At 41.9% G+C, this 23,798-nt stretch overlaps 1 protein-coding gene across 4 annotated transcripts in view; it reads left to right on the top strand.

Annotated features, from left to right (window-relative positions):
* The window catches only part of CPXM2 (carboxypeptidase X, M14 family member 2), a 146,560-nt gene that overhangs the window by 73,414 nt on the left and 49,348 nt on the right, over positions 1-23,798 (top strand). For all 4 annotated transcript variants that reach the window (XM_034663392.1, XM_034663395.1, XM_034663394.1 and 1 more), the window contains exons 5-6: positions 20,774-20,858; positions 22,045-22,195. In XM_034663392.1, coding sequence (XP_034519283.1) covers positions 20,774-20,858; positions 22,045-22,195 — 236 coding nt within the window. The remainder of the gene's footprint in view (positions 1-20,773; positions 20,859-22,044; positions 22,196-23,798) is intronic.

The raw sequence follows: 23,798 nt of genomic DNA, 5'->3' as shown, positions 1-23,798 counted from the left end.
AAGGCACAGTTGAGGTCCAGAAAAATGAGTGTTTTCCCTTCATAGCCCTCAACCCAGAAGCTTCTGGTCTTTCTGGAATTTCTGGTAGGTGTCCAACCATCTCAGCAGAAATTTCCAAACCATGTTTGGTAATTCTGATTTGGGAGAAAGGAGACTTTCAAACAGGAAAAGACACGACGCGTCGGGGTCCGTGTTCTCCCGTGTCGGCTTGGCCTCTCCCACCCATGCTGGCAAGATGGCCGCCAGCGCCATGTCTGGGCGTCTTTCAGTGCTCGAAGCTGTCACATTTCATTACAGAACAGTCGTGATGAAAATAGCTACCACGTGGTTAGCTACTTCAGTAGAAAGTACGTCGTATGTGCTGACTCAGTGCCTTACGACGCCCCTGGAAGTCAGAATTCAACAATTCAGTCTTACAGAGAACCGCCCAGAGTCAGTGCACAGCAGAGTGGGTCTCAGGTCTGCGGCCCGTTCCCAGGACGCCGTCCGCTGCAGGAATTGTGGGCAGTAGCTCTGCCTGCTCCTCTGGGATACTCCAGCTGGGTCTGGGAACGTCTCACTCTCCTGGTGTGGATTTGCTCCCTTGATACCATCTTCCCTGCCTGGTAGGAAGGTTCCTATTTTCTTGTTAAAAGAGAGACTCGGGGCGGGGGGAGACTTTCCATGCGGTGCTAGCTTCAGCCCAGGTGGAGGGAGTGGATGAGCCCGTGTTTTTTTCTAAGCATTTTTAAAAGTTAACATCTTTGCTAAGTTTCAGAAAGCCACTGTTTTTATTCTTTTTAAAGAACCTTCTGATCTCCCGTGTTTCTTTAAAGTCTATTTAAAAAAATAACATCAGCACGGCCAACAGACCAGTCAATTGGCAATACATTTAGAACCCAAGGCGGGCAATAGGAAGTAAAAAGCAAAATGCTTTCCAATTTTACTCTTAAAATTCCACTGACTTTCTCTCCAGAGTCCCATAGTAAAATGTGAACTCTTAAAAGAAAAATAAAAAAGAAATCCTTGTTTTTTAATCCTGCTTTGAATTTATAACTGGGATGTAAATTGGCCTCCATTCTTGCATGCATTGATGAAAATGACCCTAAACTGGGTGGGGAAATTGAGAAAGTGCCAGAGCACAGCAGACATGAGAAAGAAATATGCGCATTATTTTTTTTAATAAAAAAATCATGTGTGTAGTTTTAAAAGTCAAATAACACTACTTAAAATTAAAAACAGTAGCCTCGGGGCACCTCAGTGGCTCCATCAGCTAAGCGTCCAAATCTTGATGTCAGCTCAGGTCTTGATCTCAGGGTCATGAGTTCAAGCCCCGAGTTGGGCTCCATGCTGAGTGTGGAGCCTCCTTTAAAAAAAAAAAAAAAGAAGTAACCTCTGTCCCATACCCTTGGTCCCGATTCCTGGTGTCCCAAGGCAACTACTGCTGTCTCTTCTATTTTATTTATCATAATGCTTGTTTTTTTGAACAGATGCTTTTAGTTCTCTTGCATGATTGTTTTATTTATTTTATTTATTTTTTAAAGATTTTACTTACTTATTTGAGAGAGAGGGAGAGAGAGAGTGAGCAGGGGGGAGGGGAGGAGGGGGGAAATGAATCTCAAGCAGTCTCCTGGCTGAATACAGAGCCTGATGCGGGGCTCAGTCTCATGACCCTGAGATCATGACCTGAGCAGAAATCAAGAGTTGGATACTTAACCAACCGAGCCACCTGGTTGCCTGGAGAAGTCTTTTATTGACCTACCTCCAACATGCATGCACACAGAGACACACACAGACACACACACACATTTTCTGTCTCCGTCTCTGTGTCTCTGCCCATCCTCCCAAAGGAGTTATTTTATCAACTTCAGGTAACTCAGTATTTAATGTTTGCATCATGGTCATTGTTGAACTGTTATTTATAGCTTGGTCACGTCATATACTATAATTATACTAACTTTCCTCTATAGCTTTTTGGCTTTTCCTGGAGGTAATAATCACTTTTAATGGTTCCTTGGTTTTCTAGGTACCTATTGCCAGTTCACTCCAAAGCTTTCTGATAGACCTGAAAATCTCCCCTGAATATATCTATAATATCAGCAATTGAGTCTTTTCTTGTCCTCCTGGAGATCCCCCTCCTGGAGTCATGTGGCCTCTGCTGGCATCTGAGCTTGTCTGGTCTGCAGGCCCACGGCCGAGCTCTGGCCGGCCAGCATTCCTGCTGAAATTCTCTTCACCTGTCTCCTGAGTTGTATTCTGTGTTTCATAGATCCCATGTCTCTCGATTTTCCCACTTATTTTGGCGGCATCTGTCTTCTGGGAATGGAGCTTGGGAGGTAAAATTTTGGATTCGTTGAATGTCAGCATAGACATTTTTTTTGACCTTACCCTCAATGGGTAGTTTGGAAATAATTTTCCCTAACAATTTTTAACAATTTTATTGAGATAATAGTTCCCATACCATATAATTCACCCATTTCACGTGTATAATTCACTGGTGTTTACTATATTCATGGAGTTGTGGTATCCTCACAGTAACCATTGTGAGAGCATTTTCATCATCCTGAAAAGAAACCTCTTACTCATTATCCCTCAAAACGTGGAAACATTTTCCATTGCCTCTTTACCTTAAGTGTTATAATACAGACATCTGAGGATATTCATACTTGTAACTTTTTGAATTATTTTTCCTCAATAAAGTTTTAGGGTTTTTTTCTATATCCCTTGTGCTAGAAACCACTCAATGTGTGCTGTGTAGCTGCCACTTGACATGACCTGGAAATATGGAAAAGCGTATTTTTCAGTTTGGGGAAATTCTAATTTTTCTTCTTCCTCTTCCTCCTTCTGCCCCCTCCTCTTCCTCTTGTCTTCCTCCTCCTCCTTTTCTTCCCTTTCTTCCTCTCCTTCTCCTCCTCCTTCTGTCGCTTCCTCCTCCTCCTCTAACTTTTCCTCTTCTTCTCTCCATTTTTGAAATTACCGTTATTTGCATGTTGAACATCTTGCATTAATTTTTTCTTTCTGGCTTAAAATGCTAACCAATCTTTACCTTGTTACCTCCTTTTCATCCTCCTCGTCTCAGCTCACACACCGCCTCCCAGGAACATCTTCCCCGTCCAGCCCTAGACTAAGTCAGCCCATCCCCAACCCTGCCACTTACAAGCGCTCTCTGTTTCCCCTTTGAATAGTGTTACAGTTGCAGTTCCGTAATTAACTGTATAATTTGTTATACAATCCCTGTCTTCCCCACCAGACGAAGCTCTCTGGGGCCAGGAGCCAGGTTTGCGTTGGGATTCCCTCTGCCCCAGCGCCTGGCACTCCCTCCCTCTACCTGCTACTGACAAAAATTTGGTGCACGAGTGAACGAAGGCGGCATCTGTGCTAGGATGAGCAAGGTTTGAGCTGAGATTGGCACAGTTTGTAAAGACAAGTTTCAGTAAGCAGAACAACAATGTTTACCCTGTCCAGGGGCTGTCCAGACATTTGGGAGAAAGCCAGTTTCTGTCCACCGAACAGCTGTTTATTGCACGAGGCTGTCAGAAGGCTGAGCTGTGTTCCGTGAGGTCCCTACAGTCCCCACCTTCTTCATGGGTCATGTGTTTGTTTCTGAGTCTTTCCTGTTATTTAGGCAAATTAACAGAAGCATGTGGAGGAAGCTTGTATCACGTGATACCCACCCCAATTAGGTAAACTGTCATAAGCCCCTGAAAACTCCGTGGCTCAGTTTCCTCACTAATTAATCACCAGTGACACCCCTTCCTCAAAATGGGTTGGAGCAAAGCAAATGAAGAATGACCGTGTTGTTTTTGAATGGTCAGATTGGGGTTTTTAAACTTCGGTACTGATGGCACCTTGGGCTGGAGACCTCTTTGCTAGGGAGTCTGTCCTGTGCATTTTAGGGTGTTCTGTGGCATTCCTGGCCCCTGCCCACTAGAGGGCCCCCTGGTAGCACCCTGTTTGGCACCCTAACCCCCAGTCATAACAGTCAGAAATCTCTCTAGATGTTGCCAAATGTCCCCTGGGGGGCAAAATAAGCCCTAGTTGAGAAACATTGTGGTACCCATGGACTTGGGGTCTTTTTCCAGTCAGAAACGACTGGTGATAGTGTCCAGGGCCAGTTGACGTTCCCCAGTAGAGGAGAGACACAATCACACAGTTGCTGGAGTGCACAGAAGAGCATATCAAGCGTTGGGCTGGCTTTGGAAGAGTTCTCAGAAGTCTCCCATGGCCAGTACAATGACCTACTTGTTCTTCCCAGTTGGGCTCATGATGGGCACTTCTTTCTGGAAGTGTTTCTAACATTGTGTAGAAACAGAGGCCAGGTGTTTTGAGAAACACCAGGTAACTTAAACTATGGTAAGTGGACCATGACATCAAACATTGATTTGTTGTATTGGAAGGAATTTCCTTAGTGTTTGAATGCTACTATCCACTCTTGGAGAGAGACTGGTGTGTTGGGGTGGGCGGTGACTTAGATTTCTGTGGCTGCCATTTTCTGGCTAAGTCCTCAGCTTCCCATTCATTGCCTAGAATTAGGTAACCATTGTTTATCCTGCTGGGACCAAAATGGTAGGACATGTTGGGACCCACAGGCCTAGGGAAGGAGAAAAAGGGTCTGAAATGAGTCTATGAATGGAGCTAGAATCGGAATGGGATTCTTGTGGTACGCAGATGTTCCTCCCACAAGATGTCCACGTTCTAATCCCTGGAACATGAGAATATGCTACCTTAGATGGCAAAGGGGACTTTGCAGTTGTGATTAAGTGGAGGACTTCGAGATGGAGACAGGATCCTGAAGCAAGCGGGGGTCCTCCAGAAGCTGGACAAGGCAAAGAAACAGATTCTCTCCTAGGGCCTCCAGAAGGGAACCAGCCCTGCTGACACCTTGGCCTTAGCCCGGTGAGACTTCTGTCCTACAGAACTGTGAGATGATAAATGTGTGTTGTTTTAGGCCACCAAATTTGTGGTAGTTTGTTACACCAGCCATAGGAAATTCACACAGCTCTCTTTGGAAGTCAAAACAAGAGTCCATAAAGCCCAAAGCAGGGCACTTAGGAGCAGATGTTCTGGAGCAAGCGCTGATCCTTGTTTCACTCGGTAACCCTTGGCCTGCTAGAGCGGTGTGGATTTGTGTCTGTGCATGCGTGTGTATGTGTGTGCGTGCCTGTTTGCACTGCCCAGAATACAGAGCCTTGCAGGATGGAGACATGGCCTACCCTGAGCAGAAACCCAAATCCCAGCTTACTTGGAAGGACTTATGTCCAACTACTTGGAGCATGACATATGCAGATCTCTATTCCACTTTGATGCTTACGTATTCTTTGTCTGGTCCTGTTATTATTTATTATTTTATTTTTGGGGGAACATGGGGAGGGGCAGAGGGAGAGGGAGAGAGAAAGAATCTTAAGCAGGCTCCATGCCCAGCCTAGAGCCCGACATGGGACTTGATCTCACAACCCTGAGATCATGACCTGAGCCGAAATCAAGAGTTATTAATCGACTCTGCCACCCAGATGCCCCATGGTCCTATTATTTTTATCAAGACGTTTGAAAGAAGACGATATTATATTTGTAGTACATCTGTATTTCTGAGTACTAGAGTTGATGCATATATATATACATATATTATATATACACACATACACTATATATGTATATATATGCTCATTTGGTCTTGACAAATGGCAGACGTTTATAGCAAAAATGCTGATCTGCCTTTTCCCCGCACTCAGTTTTGCTGGAAAGCATGTTGAAAAGTGTAGGATTTGGGAGACGAGGCTGCCGGGTTTCTTTTGGCTCTTCTCAAAAATCCTTATAATAATGGTAGCGATCTCCTTTTCCCAACCCACCTACTTTCTTCAAGCTGCGGGTGGGGAAGTTGGCCGCTGGCTGGCCGGGCACTTGACTATCTGCCCTCAGCAGGCTTCGGTTGCTTGGTGGGGCCAATAGGGCTTTCTGACAACAATTCCCCTTGCCTTGCTGTTCCCTGCCTATTTCCAGGTACACCAGTCTGGACTGGAGGTTGTCTCCCCTTATGACACATACATTATTGAAGTCAAAAGATATAGCCAACCCACTCCAGGATCTTCATCGTAGCTATGTTGTCCCGGCCTCACTGGGTCTATGGACTGAATCACAAAACACAGCTGGCCTCAGTTTCACTGCTTTGCTTGTGCAGAGCAGTTACCAGCTTCCCAGCCTGGGCTTATCCTCTCTGCCTTCCCCAGATTTAGCAAGCTCCTAAGTTCATTTTTGAATAGGACTTCCCTGTGTGACAGTTACCAAATCCTACCTTGAGACACAACTGTGTGTCTCAGGGACCTTAAGAGCAGGAGTGGAGGTTGTGAACTCCGGCTTCTCTGCTGGAACCTGGGGTCCAAGCACTGGTGGGACTGTCTCTGAGGGTCTTGATTTCGAGCTTCTCTGTGCTTCTCGCTCACTCTTCTCTCTCTGTAGACTGGCCTCTGCTTCTCCAGCTACCCGATGGGAAATGGGCCTGCCATCAGCACTCAAGGTCTGCAACTTATAATTGCAGCTATGTCTTGGTTTCAAATCCAGAATCCCAGGGAAGAATGTATTGGCCCCATTTGGGTCAAGTGTCCAGTGTCAGCAAATCAGCTGGGCACATCATCAAGGTACTGTAATTGGCCTAGTACCCACCATTAGGCCGTTCAGCTGTGGCCAAGGTGCAGCGTCCTGCTGCCTTAAACATCTGCTCCAAAGGTAATCACGTAGAAGGATACGGTGAAAAGGTAACTCCCGAAAATGATAGGGCTGAGCACACAAAATAATGCGTTCGGACAGGTATAATTATATTTGTTAGACCACAATATTTTTGGAACACCTTCAGATACTTGAGATTCTCATCTCTGTATTTATTGAAAACAACTGATGTTACATAAAATTCGTTAGAAAAGTTTCAGGTATAGATTTCGTGTTTAGTTCATGTTTTTAATGTTCAATTTCTTAAGTTTTGAAAGTGATTTTAGCGACCGTACATCATCCTGTGTTTGTGTTTGTAGAAAGTGAGATTATTTGCAAGTATGGAGAAATGCTGATGATAGGGNTATTTTTGGAACACCTTCAAATACTTGAGATTCGCATCTCTGTATTTATTGAAAACAACTGATGTTACATAAAATTCGTTAGAAAAGTTTCAGGTATAGATTTCGTGTTTAGTTCATGTTTTTAATGTTCAATTTCTTAAGTTTTGAAAGTGATTTTAGCGACCGTACATCATCCTGTGTTTGTGTTTGTAGAAAGTGAGATTATTCGCAAGTATGGAGAAATGCTGATGATAGGGTTAAGATGTAAACATTTGTGACTGAGAGCAATTACTATGCATCAATGCACAGCTCCAGAGAACTTGTGTAAACACCCCCAACATTTGGTGATTGATCTGGGGATACTAAAATCCTGTAGGTAGAGCCTGGGGAAAAGAGGAGTATGAGGAAGACCAAAGGATGGGAGGTGGGAACATCCAGGTGTGGAGAAACAGCAATACAAGCGAGCCGACCCTTTCCTCCTGACCAGCCCAGTTAGCAGCCACGTCCTTCACGAGAAACTTGGCTTGTTCTTCTCAGATAAAGTAAGACCCTGTGTGTGTGGAGGCCTTTTGTAAACTGAAGTGCTGTATGAACCCTGAATAGAAGATGCTGGTATAGTTGCTCTTTCAAGAAAAAATTTTATTTATATGAAATTACAAGGGCAAAGCTTTTACTTTTATTATTTTATTTATATGAATTACTTTAATTATATGAATTTATATGAATTACTTTTATTATTTTATTTATATGAAATTACAAGGGCAAAGCTTTTATTTTTTTTTCTTAAAATATGTCTTTTAAGAGATGAATGTGGAGGGGTGCCTGGGTGGCTCAGCGTCTGCCTTTGGTTCAGGGCATGATCCCGGCATTCTGGGATTGAGCCCCACATTAGGCTCCTACACTGGGAGCCTGCTTCTTCCTCTCCCACTCCCCCTGCTTGTGTTCCCTCTCTCGCTGGCTGTCACTCTCTCTGTCAAATAAATAAATAAAATCTTAAAAAAAAAAAGATGAATGTGGCGTCTTCATACATCTCTTCACAAAAGATAGTTGTGACATTTTCCTGTGCAGAACATTAAATTATACAACATTAAGTAAAGGTTTTAGCTTTCTCGTTATGTAATATTTGACGGATATGAAAGAATTGATGTACTATATATAAACGTAAGGTATAAAGCATTACAGTGAAACCAACACTCATGAACCCACTTATGTCAATAATACAGAAATTATCTATGTGCTCTTTCCTGATCCCACCTATGTGTCTCCTCCCGGTAATGGAACCTTTCTCTTTCTGAAGGATTCATCATGCCCTTGCCTTCTAAAAACAGTCTTATCGCTGTGTATCACACATGCAGAAGATTCTCTTTCTTGTGTTGACCTTTACAAAAATGATTTTGTACTTCAGGTAGCTTTTGGATCTTAGCTTTGTTCAGGCAACATTACGCTTCAAAGCTCATCCATGCTTTTGCCTGTAGCTGTGATTCATTCATTTGTATTATTTAGCCCTGTGAATATGCCATCTATCCACGCTTCCTTGATGTAGACTGGATTTCTCCCTTTTCAGCTTTTCATTATTTTATTTTATTAGTAGTACTATTTTGCTCTTAAAAATAGCGTTGCTCTTTATATTCTTGTATCTGTCTCCTGGAGCACGTGTACAAGGAAATCTCCATGATCTACATTTAGGAGCAGAATGTCTGAGTTGAAAAGTATGCAAATGTGGAGTTAAATAGGAAAATGACAAACTGTTTTCCAGAGTGGTTATCCGAGTAGCCTCTTTCTCCAGCAGTGTTTTAGAGTGCTTCACTTCCTCCCCAACATTTGGTGTTGCCATTCTCCTTAATTTTCAATATAAAGAGTATGAAGCCATGTCTTTCATCATAGACCTAACTTGCATTTCCCTACCACTCATAAGGATGAACTTCTTTTCCTATGTTTACTTACCGTTTGTGTTATCTTTACCATGAAATACCTGTCATGTTTCTCCATGTTTACATTGTGGTTTTTTTCTTTGTTTCATTGATTTATAGAATTAAAAAAAACCATATTCTGAATATTCATCCTTATGTTAGCTAAATGTGCTCAAAATACTTTCTCCCAGCTTAAAGTGTCTCTCGCTGGTTTCTTTCTGATGTCTTTTGAAAAATAAAAGTTTTTAATTTTTTTGGTTTATTTTTAATCTATTTTTAATTTTAAGTTTTTAGAGAGAGAAAGAGAGAGAGTGCACATGAGCATGCAAATGGGGGCCGGGACAGAGGGAAAGGGAGAAAGAGTATTAAGCAGGCTCCATACTCAGCATGGAGCCCCACACAGGGCTCAGTCTCACAACCCTGAGATCATGACCTGAGCCAAGATCAAGAGTTGGAAGCTTAACTAACTGAGCCACCCAGATGTCCCTAAAAGTTTATAATTTTAATGTAGCTCAATTTATTTGTCTTTTATGGCTAGACTGATCATGTCTTATATATAAGATCCTTCCACACCTCATGGTTATGAGGTAATTCTCCTATATATTCTTTAGTTTTTTTAAGTTTTAAGTTTTTCAAGTAGTTTATCAATTGAGTAATGATTTTTGTGAAAGATATGAAACATAAGGCCCAATTTCAATTTCTTTTAATATTAATATCATTGTTTAGTTAATATCCTTCATATTTATATTTAGTTAATATCCTTGTTTAGTTTGAGATCACTTATTTAATAGTTCATTTATTTCCCACTGATATGCAAGACATCTGTATCAAGTTTATGTATGTGCATGGGTCGTTTCTGGCTCTCAATTTCATTCCATTTATAAATTTGTCTATATGTCCATCATTATCACAATATTTTAATTAACAATAGCTCTTTAAAATAAGTTCTAATATCTTGATAGGACAATTCCCTCCACTGTTTCTTCTTTTCATAAAGTATCTTGATTATTTTCCTCCATATAAATTTTAGGATTGGTTTGTCAAATTTCTTTAATATATTTTGGGATTTTTGGTGAGAACTGACATGTTTATGGTATTTTTCTATCCACACACATGGTATGGATCTCCACTTATTTATATCCTTTAAAATGTCTTTTAATGACGTTCTCTCCATAAGTGTCTTTCACATCTTTTGTTCATTTTATCTCTAAGTACCTGATTTTTGGCTGCTGGTGTATAGAACTGTAATGAGTTTCATATAGTAGCCCTATATCCAGTCACCTTGCTGAACTATCTTAGCAAGTACAATAATTTTCCTAGTTTCTTCTGAGTTTTCTTTGTAGACAGTTAAATTCTTTAGGATTTACATTTGTTGCTGTTTCTTTCTCATGGAGAATGTAGTCGTGTGTGTTTCACGGTTTTTAAAAATCGTGAGCTCCCATGTGATTGAATTTAGCAAAACTTCTGAAAGCTTAAACTGAAGACTCTGCTTTAGAGAGGATTTTCTGTTTGCTTCTTTGGGGAGCCAAGTAAATNCCAGCTTTGTTTTTCCTTTTCAACTACTGTTCTGAGACCATGCCAGTCCTCTTTGAGGCTCCAGGGAAAAGTCACTGGTTCAACTTCTCTAACTTTTGTTGTCCTAGGCTTTGTGTTTTGATCCCAGCGCTGTTCTGTGCATGTGCATTTTTCCTTAAGGCAACCCCCTCGCCCCACCCTTCACAGCTCTTTTCTTTTCCTTGGAGATTTCCTTTACTTGCTTGCAAGCCTACTGATGGTTTAAAACGTTCCTTTGTTTTAATGTAACCAGGATCCACTTGTATTGTAGCAGAAGGCTTGGCAAGCATTTAGTCGGCCATTTTGTTGGTGGTGGACATACTCGGTTTTTATTTAAACCAAAGAAGTGTTGGGTAGTAAAATATCTGAATGTGTCCCAGTTGTTTGTTTGTTTGTTTTTGTAGCCCTCCCCTTCTCTATTTTCCTGATCAGAAGAAAGGCTGAATTGGTAGGGAGTGTGGTAATCTCATACAAGGTTAGTATTTTTGCTTTTTGTTTTGGTTTGGTTGTTAATTTTGTTTTTGTTTCACGTGAGAGAGCTGGTAGAGCCCAGAGGAGAGTCCCCTCCCTCCTTCTGCAGTCCAGGAAGTCTTTGACACAAATACTTCTTTACTTGGGCTGCATTGCTTTGAGTTGAAATCTCCAGCCACAGAGAATTAAATGTCAAGGTGGTTTTGTGATGTGGAAAAATCTCTCTGAGGCAAGTGGAAAAAAGCCACAAAGTGCTGTGAATTTCAAACCTTCCCCAAGGATTAAGAGGCCAGGAAACGTGGACATTATAGCTCCAAGAACGTTGAAGCTGGCTTTGTAATAACAATAGATGTGCTTGTAACAAAAAAGTAAAATATGCAGCTTTTGTTTGAGATAAGGAGGACGGAGCCCTCACTAGCCTGCCCCCTTCACCCCTCGAAGCCCCGCACTCTTTCTCTGTACCCCTACCACTGGCCTCATCATAACATTTAATCATACCCTCTTCAGATTTCCAGCTTACCTCCCTGTCTTCCTCATTAACCTCTAAAACCCTTGAGTAAAAAGATCGTGTATAATTAACCTTTATTTTTTCCGAGGCTGGCATGATCTTTGTAATACAGTAGCTGCAGCGCGAGGAGTAGGACTTAACACATTCCATAATGTTTTCATGTGGATAGAACTTTCGGGCATAATTCCGTCCTCCTACAGCATTACTGATTGGCGCAAATACCTCTTCTGTCATCCTGGATGATCAACCCTCTTAATTATAATTACGATTTAATTAATTAATTCTTAATTTCTTTATGGCTGTGTCAGATTGTTACCATTACTGGGGTACAAAGGGTTAAGCTGGAGGATTAGTCACTTCCCAGAAGTGTCTGGAGAAGCACCTGAATTATGTTTACACTTCAGCTGCAGTCCTGGATGTTGTATAGCATTTGACATTGTCTTCGTTATGATAGTGTCATTCTTCTTAAGAGCTTGGGTTTATGGATCAATTACTATGTTTCAAGCATTATACTCAGACCGTACATGCATTACCTGATTCAGTCTGAGCATAAGATTGTCACCTGGTTTCACGGCTGGAGCTCAGAGGTCACATAACTCTGATACAGGTCACAGCTTGTAAGTGGAAGAGCTAGGATTTTACTTTGGGCTTCTTGACCTCAAAGTCCGAGGTTTTAACCACTATAGTAATACATCTCTCAATCTATAAATTAACATAGAACCTCCTTGTAGGTATCTGTATTATTTTCAGAAGGTTTGGCAGTTTGTCAAGTTTACATAGTTAGTAAATGACAAAGCTGGATCTGAGCTAAAATGCGTATTAGCTCTCCTTTCTCTACTCATACTCTTATCGTACATTTACTAAATGCCATAACAGTAGCTCCAAGTTGTGTGTGAAATTAAACAGTGCCTCAGAAGCCAGTGTAATGAAATTTTTAAAGTACTGAAAGAAATAAATGTCAACCTAGGATTGCCAGCAAGAATATCATTCAAAAATGAAGATGAAATAAAGCCATGTTCAGACAATAAGGACTGAAAACATTTATTGCCAGCATACCTGATTTAAAATAAATATCTAAGGGAGTTCTTCAAGCAGAAAGAAAATGATCCAGATGGAAATATGGAAATGCAAAAATAAATGAAGAATACCAGAAAGGGTGGGGCACCTGGGTGCTCAGTCAAATTTCGGGCTCGTGGTTTTGGCTCAGGTCGTGATCTCAGGGTTGTGGGATCGAGTTCCACCCTGGCCTCCACGCTCAGCGCGGAGTCTGCTTCAGATTCTCTCTCCCTCTCCCTCCCACTGTCTCTGTCTCTCTCAAATAAATAAAACCTTAAAAAAAAAAAGATACCAAAAATGGCAAATAAGTAGACTTATGAATATTAACTGTATGAAACAATAGTAATTTGCTACAAAATTTTAAAAATGTATAGAATAAAAATGAATTAAATATTAACTATAAACATACTTAATATAAATGTTAACGTTAAAATATATATAGAATTAAAAATTAAAATTGAGTTCCAAAATAATGCAAAAGATAGGTAAATGGACTTAAAGTGTGGGGTGGTTCTAGGGTTATCATGGAAACGGGAGAATTATAATTTGAATAAGACTAGTAACTTAAATATACATATTGAAACATTTAATGTAATCATGAAAAGAATAACATGAGTGTATAACTAGTAAGTTAATAAAGAGAAAATAGAAGAATAAGGCTATTTGATTATCAAATAAAATGCAAAAAAAGAGAAAGGGATATGAAACAGGTGGGTCAAATAGAAAACAAATAGTAAGATGGTAGATATTAATCCAGATATAACACTGATTACATTACCTTTAAATGAACTACAGTCTCCAGAAGAAGAAGAATAAGATCATACTGTACTTAAAGAGAAACCTCATAAAACTGAAGTAAATGCTATTTACAGGAGACATAGTTTAAATTTAAGGAGACAGACGGTTCACTGTAAAAGAATGGAAAGAAATACATTTATCCTAACCAAAATAAAACAGGTTAGCTATCCTAATTTCGGACAAAGTTGGCTTTAAGGCAAGAAACATTGATAGAAATAAAAACAGGACATTTTTTAATCATGAAAGAGTCAATCTACTAGTACTATATGACAGTCTTAAATCTGTATGCACCCAATAACTGCTTCGCTTTGTATGTATCCATATATGGCAAAGGTTTAGAGAACTAGAAGGAGACACAGAAGAATTCACAGTCAGATTGATCGTCTTTTACACACCTCTTTCCAAAACCGATAGAATAAGCAGACACAGATTCATTAAGTATACGGAAGATGTGAATGNGGAGACACAGAAGAATTCACAGTCAGATTGATCGTCTTTTACACACCTCTTTCCAAAACCGATAGAATAAGCGACACAGATTCATTAAGTATACAGAAGATGTGAATAACAATTAGTACATTTGATCAAAATTTATATGTGGAACATTGTACATAAAAATTACAGAACTGACATTGGTTTCAAGTGCCCATGGAACGTTAGCCCAGACTGACCACATGCTGAGCCATAAAGGACATCTCAACAAATGTCAGAGGACTGACATGATTCAAAATTTGTTCTCTGTCCATGATGGAGTTAAACTAGAAATCAATAATAAAAAGATAACTGGAAAAAAACCCCAGACCGGAAATTTAAAATTACACTCCTAAATAGTCCATCGTTAAAGGAGAAATTACAACCGGAATTAATATTTTGAACTAAATGATAATGAAGATATGACATATAAAATTATGGCATGTAGGTAAAGCAGTGCTCGGAAAGAACTTGAAGCTTAAATGCATATATTAGGATTGAAGACTGAAAATTAATGGTCTCAAGGAACTATACAAAATGGACAGATCAGACCTAAAGAATGTACCAAGAAGAAAACAGTAAAGAGTGTAAATGAATAAAATACTAGTTTGCACCTTAGGAAATTGCTGGTTGTCAACAATTTTGATCTGTAAAATGATAGTTTCATATGGGTCGTATGGTTCCTAACGAGAGACACGTATGGTTTTATATGGTTCCTATAGGAAACAAATAGTGGAGAGGGTAAACAAAGCCCAAAGTTGATTCTTTGAAAAGATTAATAAAATTAATAAACTCTTGGCTGATTAGGAAAAGAGAAAAAAATCAACTATCAACGTCAAAATTGTCAAAGGGGACATCACTAAAAATGCTACGGATGTTAGGAAGACAATAAAGTCATACCAAGAACAGGTTTATGCCAATAACATTGAAAATAGCAGAAATGCAAGAGTTCTTCAAAAAGCACAAGTTACTAAAACTGACAGAATAGAATATCAGAGTANGAATAGAATATCAGAGTAATCTAATATCAACTAAAAATATCAATTAATTATCAAATATTGCCCCCCCTGCAAAACCTCTTAATCTCAAAAAGTTTGATTGAATTCTTCCAAACATTTAAAAAAGAAATGGCACTTAAAAAACTGCAGAGAATGGAAACAGGGAAGCTTTTCCCAGCTATGAGTTTGTATGACCTTGATATCAAAATCTGATGGAGACATTACAAAAAGCAAAATTATGGAAATTGTTTTTTCATGAGCATACATCCTAAAAATGCTAAGCAATATATTACTAATTGGGTCCAGCAGTATATAAAAAGGGTCACGTATCACCACCAAATGGGATTTATTCCGGGAATATAAGGGTGGCTTAGCCACAATTGTAACTGAACACTGTAATTCACCACATAATCAGAATCAAAGAGAAAAATCATATGATCATTCTGATAAATGCAGAAAAGGCATTGAAGAAAATCTGTAGTCATTTGTGTTTAAAAGAAAAAACTCCTGGGGCACCTGGGTGGCGCAGTCGTTGAGCGTCTGCCTTCGGCTCAGGGCGTGATCCCGGAGTCCTGGGATCGAGCCCCNAGGAATATAAGGGTGGCTTAGCCACAATTGTAACCGAAAGCTGTAATTCACCACATAATCAGAATCAAAGAGAAAAATCATGTGATCATTCTGATAAATGCAGAAAAGGCATCGAAGAAAATCTGTAGTCATTTGTGTTTAAAAGAAAAAACTCCTTTAAAGCTGGGAATAAATAATAACTTCCTTAACCTGAAAAAACATGTGTAAAGAAAACCTGTGGTAGAGTCNTAAATAAAATCTTTTAAAAAAAATAAAAGAAAAAACTCCTTTAAAGCTGGGAATAAATAATAACTTCCTTAACCTGAAAAAACATGTGTAAAGAAAACCTGTGGTAGAGTATAGTCAAGCCCCTTGCAGTGAGGGGCCCCAGGGCACATACCATAGCATCCACTTGGAGCTTCTGCAGTGGGTCCAAAATTTGCACGTACTGACTCATTTCAAGAACTATAAGATTTTATAATGTGAAAAAAAAGCGCCCAAACAATAGGAATTGCACATTGTCCTTTTATATCATTAGAAGGTAGTTTGATAGAAACCAAAAGACTTTATCCAGTGTTTTCTGAACGTGGACATAATATGGAGCTGCAGCAACAATATTACAGCCCAAAGACGACATTCTCTTAGGGCTCTGAGATGACAAGTAAGACAAATGAATGTCTACTGATGTTGACCCTGGCACAACCAACCAGTGGAGTAAGTCCGCAGCTGCAAACATCCAGATTCTCTTGTTATTTGAAAAATAATGAACTCATACTTCATTAAAATAAAAACAAATAAACAAAGGAAAAAATCTTACAAGAAACATCTTACCCAGTGGTGAAATACCTAAACCTTTCCTTCAGTCTGAGGAATCAGACAAGAAAAGCTATTAGTGCCACTTCTTTCAGTGTTGAACTGGAGATCCGAACCAGTGTAACAAATAAGCAAGAAAAAGAAAGAATAGACTTAACATTTGGGAATAAAGAAGCAGAATTGTCGGAGGGCTCAGATGACGTTGCTGTGTCCTTAACAACATCCAAGGGAATCCCAGACTATTAGAATTAATTAATGAATTAGCAAAATAGCTATCTATAAAATCAACATACAAAAAGCATTTGTATTTCTACATACCAGCAACAAACAAGGAGAAAATAAAATTTAAAGTAATATCATTTATAAAATCATCAAAAACATCAACTACTTAGGAATAAATCCAGCAAAAGGTAAGTAAAATAAGACCTGAGTAAATAGAGGGATATACCATGTTTATGGATTAGGAGATTTAATATTGAAAGATGTTGATTCCCTTAAAACTGACCTATATATTTAGTGCCATTTCAATTAAAATCCAAAAATCCTTGTTTTGGAAATTGACAAGGTGATTCTAAAATTAATATGGGAACACAAAGAGCTAGTCAAGGGAACTGCGAAAAGCAAAAACAAAATGGGAAAATGGACACTAGCAGATACAAAGACGTACTATAAAGCTATAGAAATCAAGACAAGATCGGTTTAGCACCAGATAGAAAATAGACCAATGGAAGAGAATAGAGTGTCAAGAAACAAGCCTACCCATATAGAGCCACATGATCTATAGCAAATGTGTCATTGGTGTGCAGTAGAAAAATAACCATATAAATGGTTCTAGGTCAGTTGGAAGCCCTTATAGAAAAAAAAGTATCTTGACCCCTCACACCATATAATAGTCAACTCTGTGTGGGCTGCAGATCTAAATGTAAAAGGTAAAGCAATAAAGCTTTTAGAAGAACGCCCAGGAGAGTATCTTTATGATCTTGGAATAGGCAAAAATGTATTGAAAAGAGCACAAATACTGAAAACTGTAAAGAAAACAGGTTAATTGGTCTATGTAAAGATTAAGACATCCTGTTTATTAAAAAATACCACAAAGATGGGGTGCCCGGGTGGCTCGGTCAGTTAGGCATCTGTCTTCAGCTCAGGTCATGATCTCAGGGGATCGAGCCCTGCATCGGCTCCTTGCTCAGCGGGGAGTCTGCTTCTCCCTCTGCTCCTACCTCCGCTTGTGCTCTCTCTCTCTCAAATAAATAAAATTTTAAAAAAGATACCACAAAGAGAATGAAAAGGAGGATGCAAACTGGGGAAGGTATTAGCAATCTATATACTCAACAAAAAACTCCTAGCTAGAATATATAAAGAGCTCTTAAAAATAAGAAAGACAATTTAATTAAGAAGGGGGGAGTTTTGAATATGCATTTCACAGAAGTTGCTTACACTCCAGTGGAATATATAAACACTATCACATAATTCTGGAGAGGGGTATAACATTATAAGTGGAATTAAACTATGAAAGAAGGGAACATATAAGAGAAGAAATTGGCCAGATTGGAGGGTTAGGCCTGCCTTGTCTGATAAGATTTGAGGTCTGAATGATTTAGAGGCAGACAGGATGGGAGAGGAGGAAGATGAAAACAGTATGTGCAAAGGCCCTGAGGCAAGAGAGTATAATCGTTATCAGGAATTGAAAGAAAGCCCAGAAAACAAAAGGTAAACAAGGTTATCCTCATAGAACCTGATGAGGTCTTACTACTGAGGAAGAGTGATATTTAAAGCAGGTGGTGACATGATCATACTTCATTAGAAAAACCAGTCTCTAACTGCTGGATAGATGGGGAGGCAGAGGGAATGGCTGCAGTCCTGGCCAGAGAGAATGGGCTGGGGTAGTGGCAGTGAAAATGGAGAGAGTTGGGTAGATTCTAGAAAAATGTGGGAGGTGACATTGACAGAACTTGGTGATGGTCTCAGTGGAGGCATGGGGGGGTGCAGAGAAAGTACAGTGCCACAGAGGACCCTGGGATTTTGTTCCCCTGGGGGGGGGTTGCCAGTACCTTTTCTGAGGCAGGAGCTCGGTCTGGCCCAGGTTGGGGTGCAGAGCAGGAGCCATGCCTCCATCGGTTGGGGTGGGGTAAATCTGAGATGTTGCTGGGACATGAGAAGTGGTGAGAGGTCAGACAGGCAGAGCAAGGGGCGGAGGTCTGCAGTCCAGAGGGGAGGTCAGAACCATGTACACAATGAATTGCCCTTCAAACTATGTGCTGGATTTGTCCACGTTTGTTTTAAGTTTGAGAAATTATTTGGTTTTCATTTCTTTGTTTTCCTCCCCTTTTCTTTGGACAGCTTGTTTTAATTTTTCTTTCTACTCCTCCCTTATGGTGTGTGTGTTTCTCATGACCGAGAAGCTTCCTAAGGCCATCACCTCCATCTCTGTAGGTAGGCTGTGCCCCTCGCCTTGGCAGGCTGCCTTGCCAGATCCCTGTGGGCCTTAGCGGCAGACAGACAGACAGACAGCAAAAGGGACCGCAGTTGCAAGGTGTTTAGAGATTGTTTGGATGTGGGACACAGGTCACTATTTAGGGTGAGGGTATTTTCCAGTGCAGAGGACACGAGCTGTGCCTAGGTGCCTGTCAGAAGGCATGCCTGATGCCTCTGGGTCTGCCGGCATGGGTTTGGCCTTCCCCCTCGCAGGGGGAACCCGTTGTTTGACAGCTCCCAGTGCCTGGCGGGGCTTCAGCCAAAGCTGGTAAGGAGGAGAGCGAAGAGAGAAGGCTCGAGGGGAGGGTTTGTTTCCAAGCACCTCTGAAAGCACCTAGGAATCATTTTCACAAGTCAGTCAGATGAACGAGAATGAAGAGAAGCAGCTCGTCTTCCTAAAGGAACTTTACTAGGCCGTGCTGACTCGGAAACTCAGACCGTATGGGATATATCTGGATCCTGAATCCCTGGAGACTTCACAGTAGAAAAAGAAGGGCTCCAAGTGCTTCAGCTGGCAGAATGTTCTAAAGGATTACTGAATTGGTGTTTCGTTCCAGTATTTTAAAAATTAAAAAGGATGATATTCCGTAAGAATCTTCTATATTGGTTAACGATTAATGTTATAAATAGCTGAGGCTTGAGGGACAAATGTGTTTTCCTCATGAGGGTTGTCTGTTTGATGTGGCCTGTCAGACTGACCCCCACTCTGGGAAGTCCGTTGATGGCTGTTGTCACCTCAGTGATTTCTGTGCAGTAGGACGTGATGGCGGGTCTGGCTTCGGGCCCAGCTAGCACCGGATTATCACAAGGGGCGGGGGGATTGTCTGCACGGCTCTGACAGCCAAGGAGAAGCCCAGTGTCTCTTAGACAGTCAAGCCGTTATTTTTGTGGTTGGTGGCATCTAGTTTGTTATGTCCCCAGATCATTTTCCAAATGAAATTTCTAGACCAACTTGCAGTTTTTACTGAGGTGACTTTTCCATGTGGCACTGTCTACCGTGTGTGACACGGTATAAAGAAACACGTGTTTCTTGCGACCAGCGCGCAGTGCTTACTTGGGACCATACTCTGTCCTAAGTGTTTAAGGAGTATTAAACCACTGAGGGCTCACATTAATTNGTGTTTAAGGAGGATTAAACCACTGAGGGCTCACATTAATTCTTCAAGCTTGGTGATTTTAGGGTCCTCATCTTACAGATGAGTCAATATTGGCATAAATGGGTCAGTCAGCCGGCCGAGGCCACAGGGAGGGTGAGCAGTGGGGCCAGGCTGTGACCCAATGTTGTCCACTGCTGGGACCGAGCGTTGACCCTTGAACGTAGGGGTTAGGGGCACTGACACCCTGTACAGTCGAAAACCTGTGTATAACTTTAGACTGTCCAAAAACTAATAGCTTACTGTTGCCCAGCAGGGAGCCTTACCTAAGTTAACGTAGTGGTCACTTAATTCATATTTTGTATATGTACTCTTTTTTTAAAGGTTTTATTTATTTGAGAGAGAGTGAGTGAGAGAGAGGGAGAGAACGAGCAGGGGAGAGGCGCAGAGCAAGAGGGAGGAGCAGGCACCCCACTGAGCAAGGAGCTGGCCGTGGGGCTTGAGCCCAGGACCCTGGGATTGTGACCTGAGCTGAAGGCAGACACTTAATCAGCTGAGCCACCCAGGCGCCCCTGTATACTGTATTCTTACAAGAAAGTAAGCTAGAGAAAAGACACTGTTGAGAAAATCACAAGGAGAGAAAATACATTTATAGTACCGTACTGTATTTATCAAGAAAAACCCATGTACGAGTGGACCTGTGTAGTTCAAACCCGTGTTGTTCAGGGGTCATCTGCACCTTCCTTATTGCTGCACCTCTAGATAGAAGAGGTAAACAATTTAAAGGTTCATTTATGTATTTGAGAGAGAGAGAGACTGAAAGGCGGCGGGGGTGGGGGCAAGTGGTAGGAGTCGGCAGAGGGAGAGAGAGAGTCTTAAGCAGATTCCGCACAGAGCGCAGCTCAATCCCACGACCCCGAGATCCTGACCTGACCCAAAGCCAAGAGTCAGATGCTCAGCTGACTGCACCACCCAGGCTCCTCAAAGGTGACTATTTTAAAATGTGTGGTTCCAGTGATGTTTTGTTTTCTTTTAGGAGTGACTGGGTGACCTCCTACAAGGTCATGGTGAGCAATGACAGCCACACATGGGTCACCGTTAAGAACGGATCTGGAGACATGGTGAGTTTCGCGTTCCCCCATCCATGCCCTTGGTGTCTGGCTGTGTGGGTCTCTGCAAAGAGAGGCAACGTGTGCCCCCCAATGTCTGCTGATACTGCGTCAACTCAAACCGATGCCTGATAATGCCCCCTAACCCCCCATTTAGAGCCAACGTGAAATTCTGAGCTGCTGGGATGTAGTTTCTTCCACAATCCCCAGGTCAGCCTTGGGGGTCCTGTGGCACAGGTGGTATGCTGGCACCCCTCACAGCTACTCGGTTGCAGCCGTTCTCCAACTGNATGCCCCCTAACCCCCCATTTAGAGCCAACGTGAAATTCTGAGCTGCTGGGATGTAGTTTCTTCCACAATCCACAGGTCAGCCTTGGGGGTCCTGTGGCACAGGTGGGTATGCTGGCACCCCTCACAGCTACTCGGTTGCAGCAGTTCTCCAACTTNACAGCTACTCGGTTGCAGCCGTTCTCCAACTGTCTTTAATAATCCAGCTTTCTGCTCCGTGATTCACTCCAGATTAGCCAGTTCTGATCATGTCACCCTCATCATCAGGTTCTCAAGCACATCCTTCCTCATGGTATCCAGAGTCTTTCACCACCTTTCGGCATCTTTGGTTTCAACCTTCTTTCTCTTTCTTACCCCCTCCGCACACTCCCCCTGTGTTCCAGGAAGAGCGGGCCAGCTGCTCTGTTCCTTCTGAAGCCCACCTCTGGGCTTCTCCAGTCATTCCTGGTGCTTTTCTCTAGAATCCTTCCCGTCCCACAGATCTAAATAGTTTTCCTTCAAGGCCAGTTCGGATGCCACCTGCTCCCTAAAGCTCTGCCTGGTCCTTTCCTTCTTCTGAAATCCCAAAACTCCGTGGCTATCCCTCTGCCATGGCACTAATAGGTTTCACCCAGATTATCAAAGTATTCCCTCCTCCTCCTCTCTCCGCTACCCAGGTAGATGGGGGCTTCCTGAGGGCAGGCTCCATGCCTGATTCATTTCTCTTTTCCCCTCCATGCCCAGCACACATTGGGTGTTCCTCAGTGAGGTCTTATGGAATGAGTGAGTTACTCTTTTATCCCTTGACAACGGAGCTCTAAAAGATTCGCCTTCCCCCCCCCCCANTCTTATGGAATGAGTGAGTTACTCTTTTATCCCTTGACAACGGAGCTCTAAAAGATTCGCCTCCCCCCCCCTTGTGCACAAGTAGATATTTGAAGGAAACAGTGAAAAGGAGATCCCTGTTCTCAACGAGCTGCCCGTCCCCATGGTGGCCCGCTACATCCGCATTAATCCGCGGTCCTGGTTCGACAACGGGAGCATCTGTATGAGGATGGAGATCCTTGGCTGTCCGCTGCCAGGTGAGCCTGCCCTTCTCGACTTGCTGCGGGGCGGGGGGGGGGTGAACAGGTGCCTAGCTGAAGTAACCACAAACACACCAAGCAATCTTGTTCTCATGCAAAGAAAAAAAAAAAAAAAAAAAAAAACAAGACAGCAAAACAACAACAAAAACCCAAAAACTACATCTATTGCAGAATATTTCGAAAACCTAGCTAAGCAGAAAGAAACGAAATAAAACCCTCCCCTGATCCCACTCAGAAACACCATGAATATTTGGGGGGCCAAGTGATGTGCCAACTGTGGTTTAGCCTACCGGGATTTTAAGATGATGTGTGTTTCGAGGCTGAAAATTCACTCAACGCTACCACTTGGAGGCAAGCAAGCAAAAAAATTAAGAGAAAAATTTTCGTAGCATATTTAATTGTCCTTGAGTGCTCCCACTACTCAGAGTAGAGGAGGTGGCTGGAGTTAATTTTAAATGTGACCATGTACACAGTCTCTTTCTGTTTAAGTCGCTTTGCTTGGGTGCCTGTGTCTTTGGGTAGATGACTCTTTATTTCCCGTGGCCTGCTTTCACATGATGATATCTGGGTGTGACCTCAGGGTGGCAGGAAGAAGGGGGCTTGAGTTCACGTGTGTGTCATCTGGATCCCTGCCGGTATCTGCCTTGGACAGGCTGATCGGGTCTGGCTCATGGCTGGCTTGGCCCGGCCTTTTGGAACTTGTGAGTTTGTGCCTATATGGAGCCTGTAGAAGGCAGCCCCTCCATCCCACCCGGGCATCTCCAGGGCAGGAAGCTAGCTCCCAGCACATTCCTAAGGCTCTTCATTAGGGCCTGTAGGCATTTCCACAACCCTGTCCACCCGTGGTCCATCCCTGGGGAACAAGGAACACGGCTTTGGGTTATAGCTTTCTTTACCAGTCTTATCTCGTGGGAGAGGGAGGCCTTGTTCCTTTGGGGCTCACCCAGCCCGGGGCCGGTGGGGAGGGTGTGCCACCAGCTCTGATGCTCCAGGAGCCACTGCAGCCACCAGGCTCTTCCTGTAGCCATCCAACCCCCCCTCCCCCACCATGAACTTACATTTATTGCTTTTCAAAGCACATTTAATGTCATTTATTGCTTTCTCTCAATCCCATAATATCCAAGTTCTTGCTTTGCCAAGTATGAATTTTTAGAACACAAACTCTGTATTGGTGAGAAACATGGGTCTATCTGCCTACCTCCTCACACACTCACACCTGACAGACTCTTTGTTATATATTTGGACTTACTAGCTTGCAAAACTTTTTTTTTTATGTCATTAAAACTATTAGAGACCATCTGTCTTGTGGATGCATTTATCTAGTCTATAGACAAAAATCCTGTCTTTAATCTGCCTTACAGTGGGAAGTTAGTGGTTTCCAATATTTTGGTTCCATAAAGAACCACACAAGGACATCTTTGTTTCTGTGTCATGGTGCGCGTGTATGACTGCTGTGTAAATTACAGGATTATTCAGTTACAGGATGAGTGCTGACGTTAGATTATGATAAATCGGGTCACTGGTGCAAAGGGTGTGTGCGTTTTCAAGGCTGATCCAGAGACGATGTTGAAGGCCAGCCTGACCTGGGCCTTCTTTTGTG

This window comes from Ailuropoda melanoleuca, chromosome 6 (genome assembly GCF_002007445.2).
Source record: "Ailuropoda melanoleuca isolate Jingjing chromosome 6, ASM200744v2, whole genome shotgun sequence".
In the NCBI taxonomy this organism is placed as follows: Eukaryota; Metazoa; Chordata; class Mammalia; order Carnivora; family Ursidae; genus Ailuropoda; species Ailuropoda melanoleuca.
This window is presented reverse-complemented; position numbering and strand designations above follow the sequence as displayed.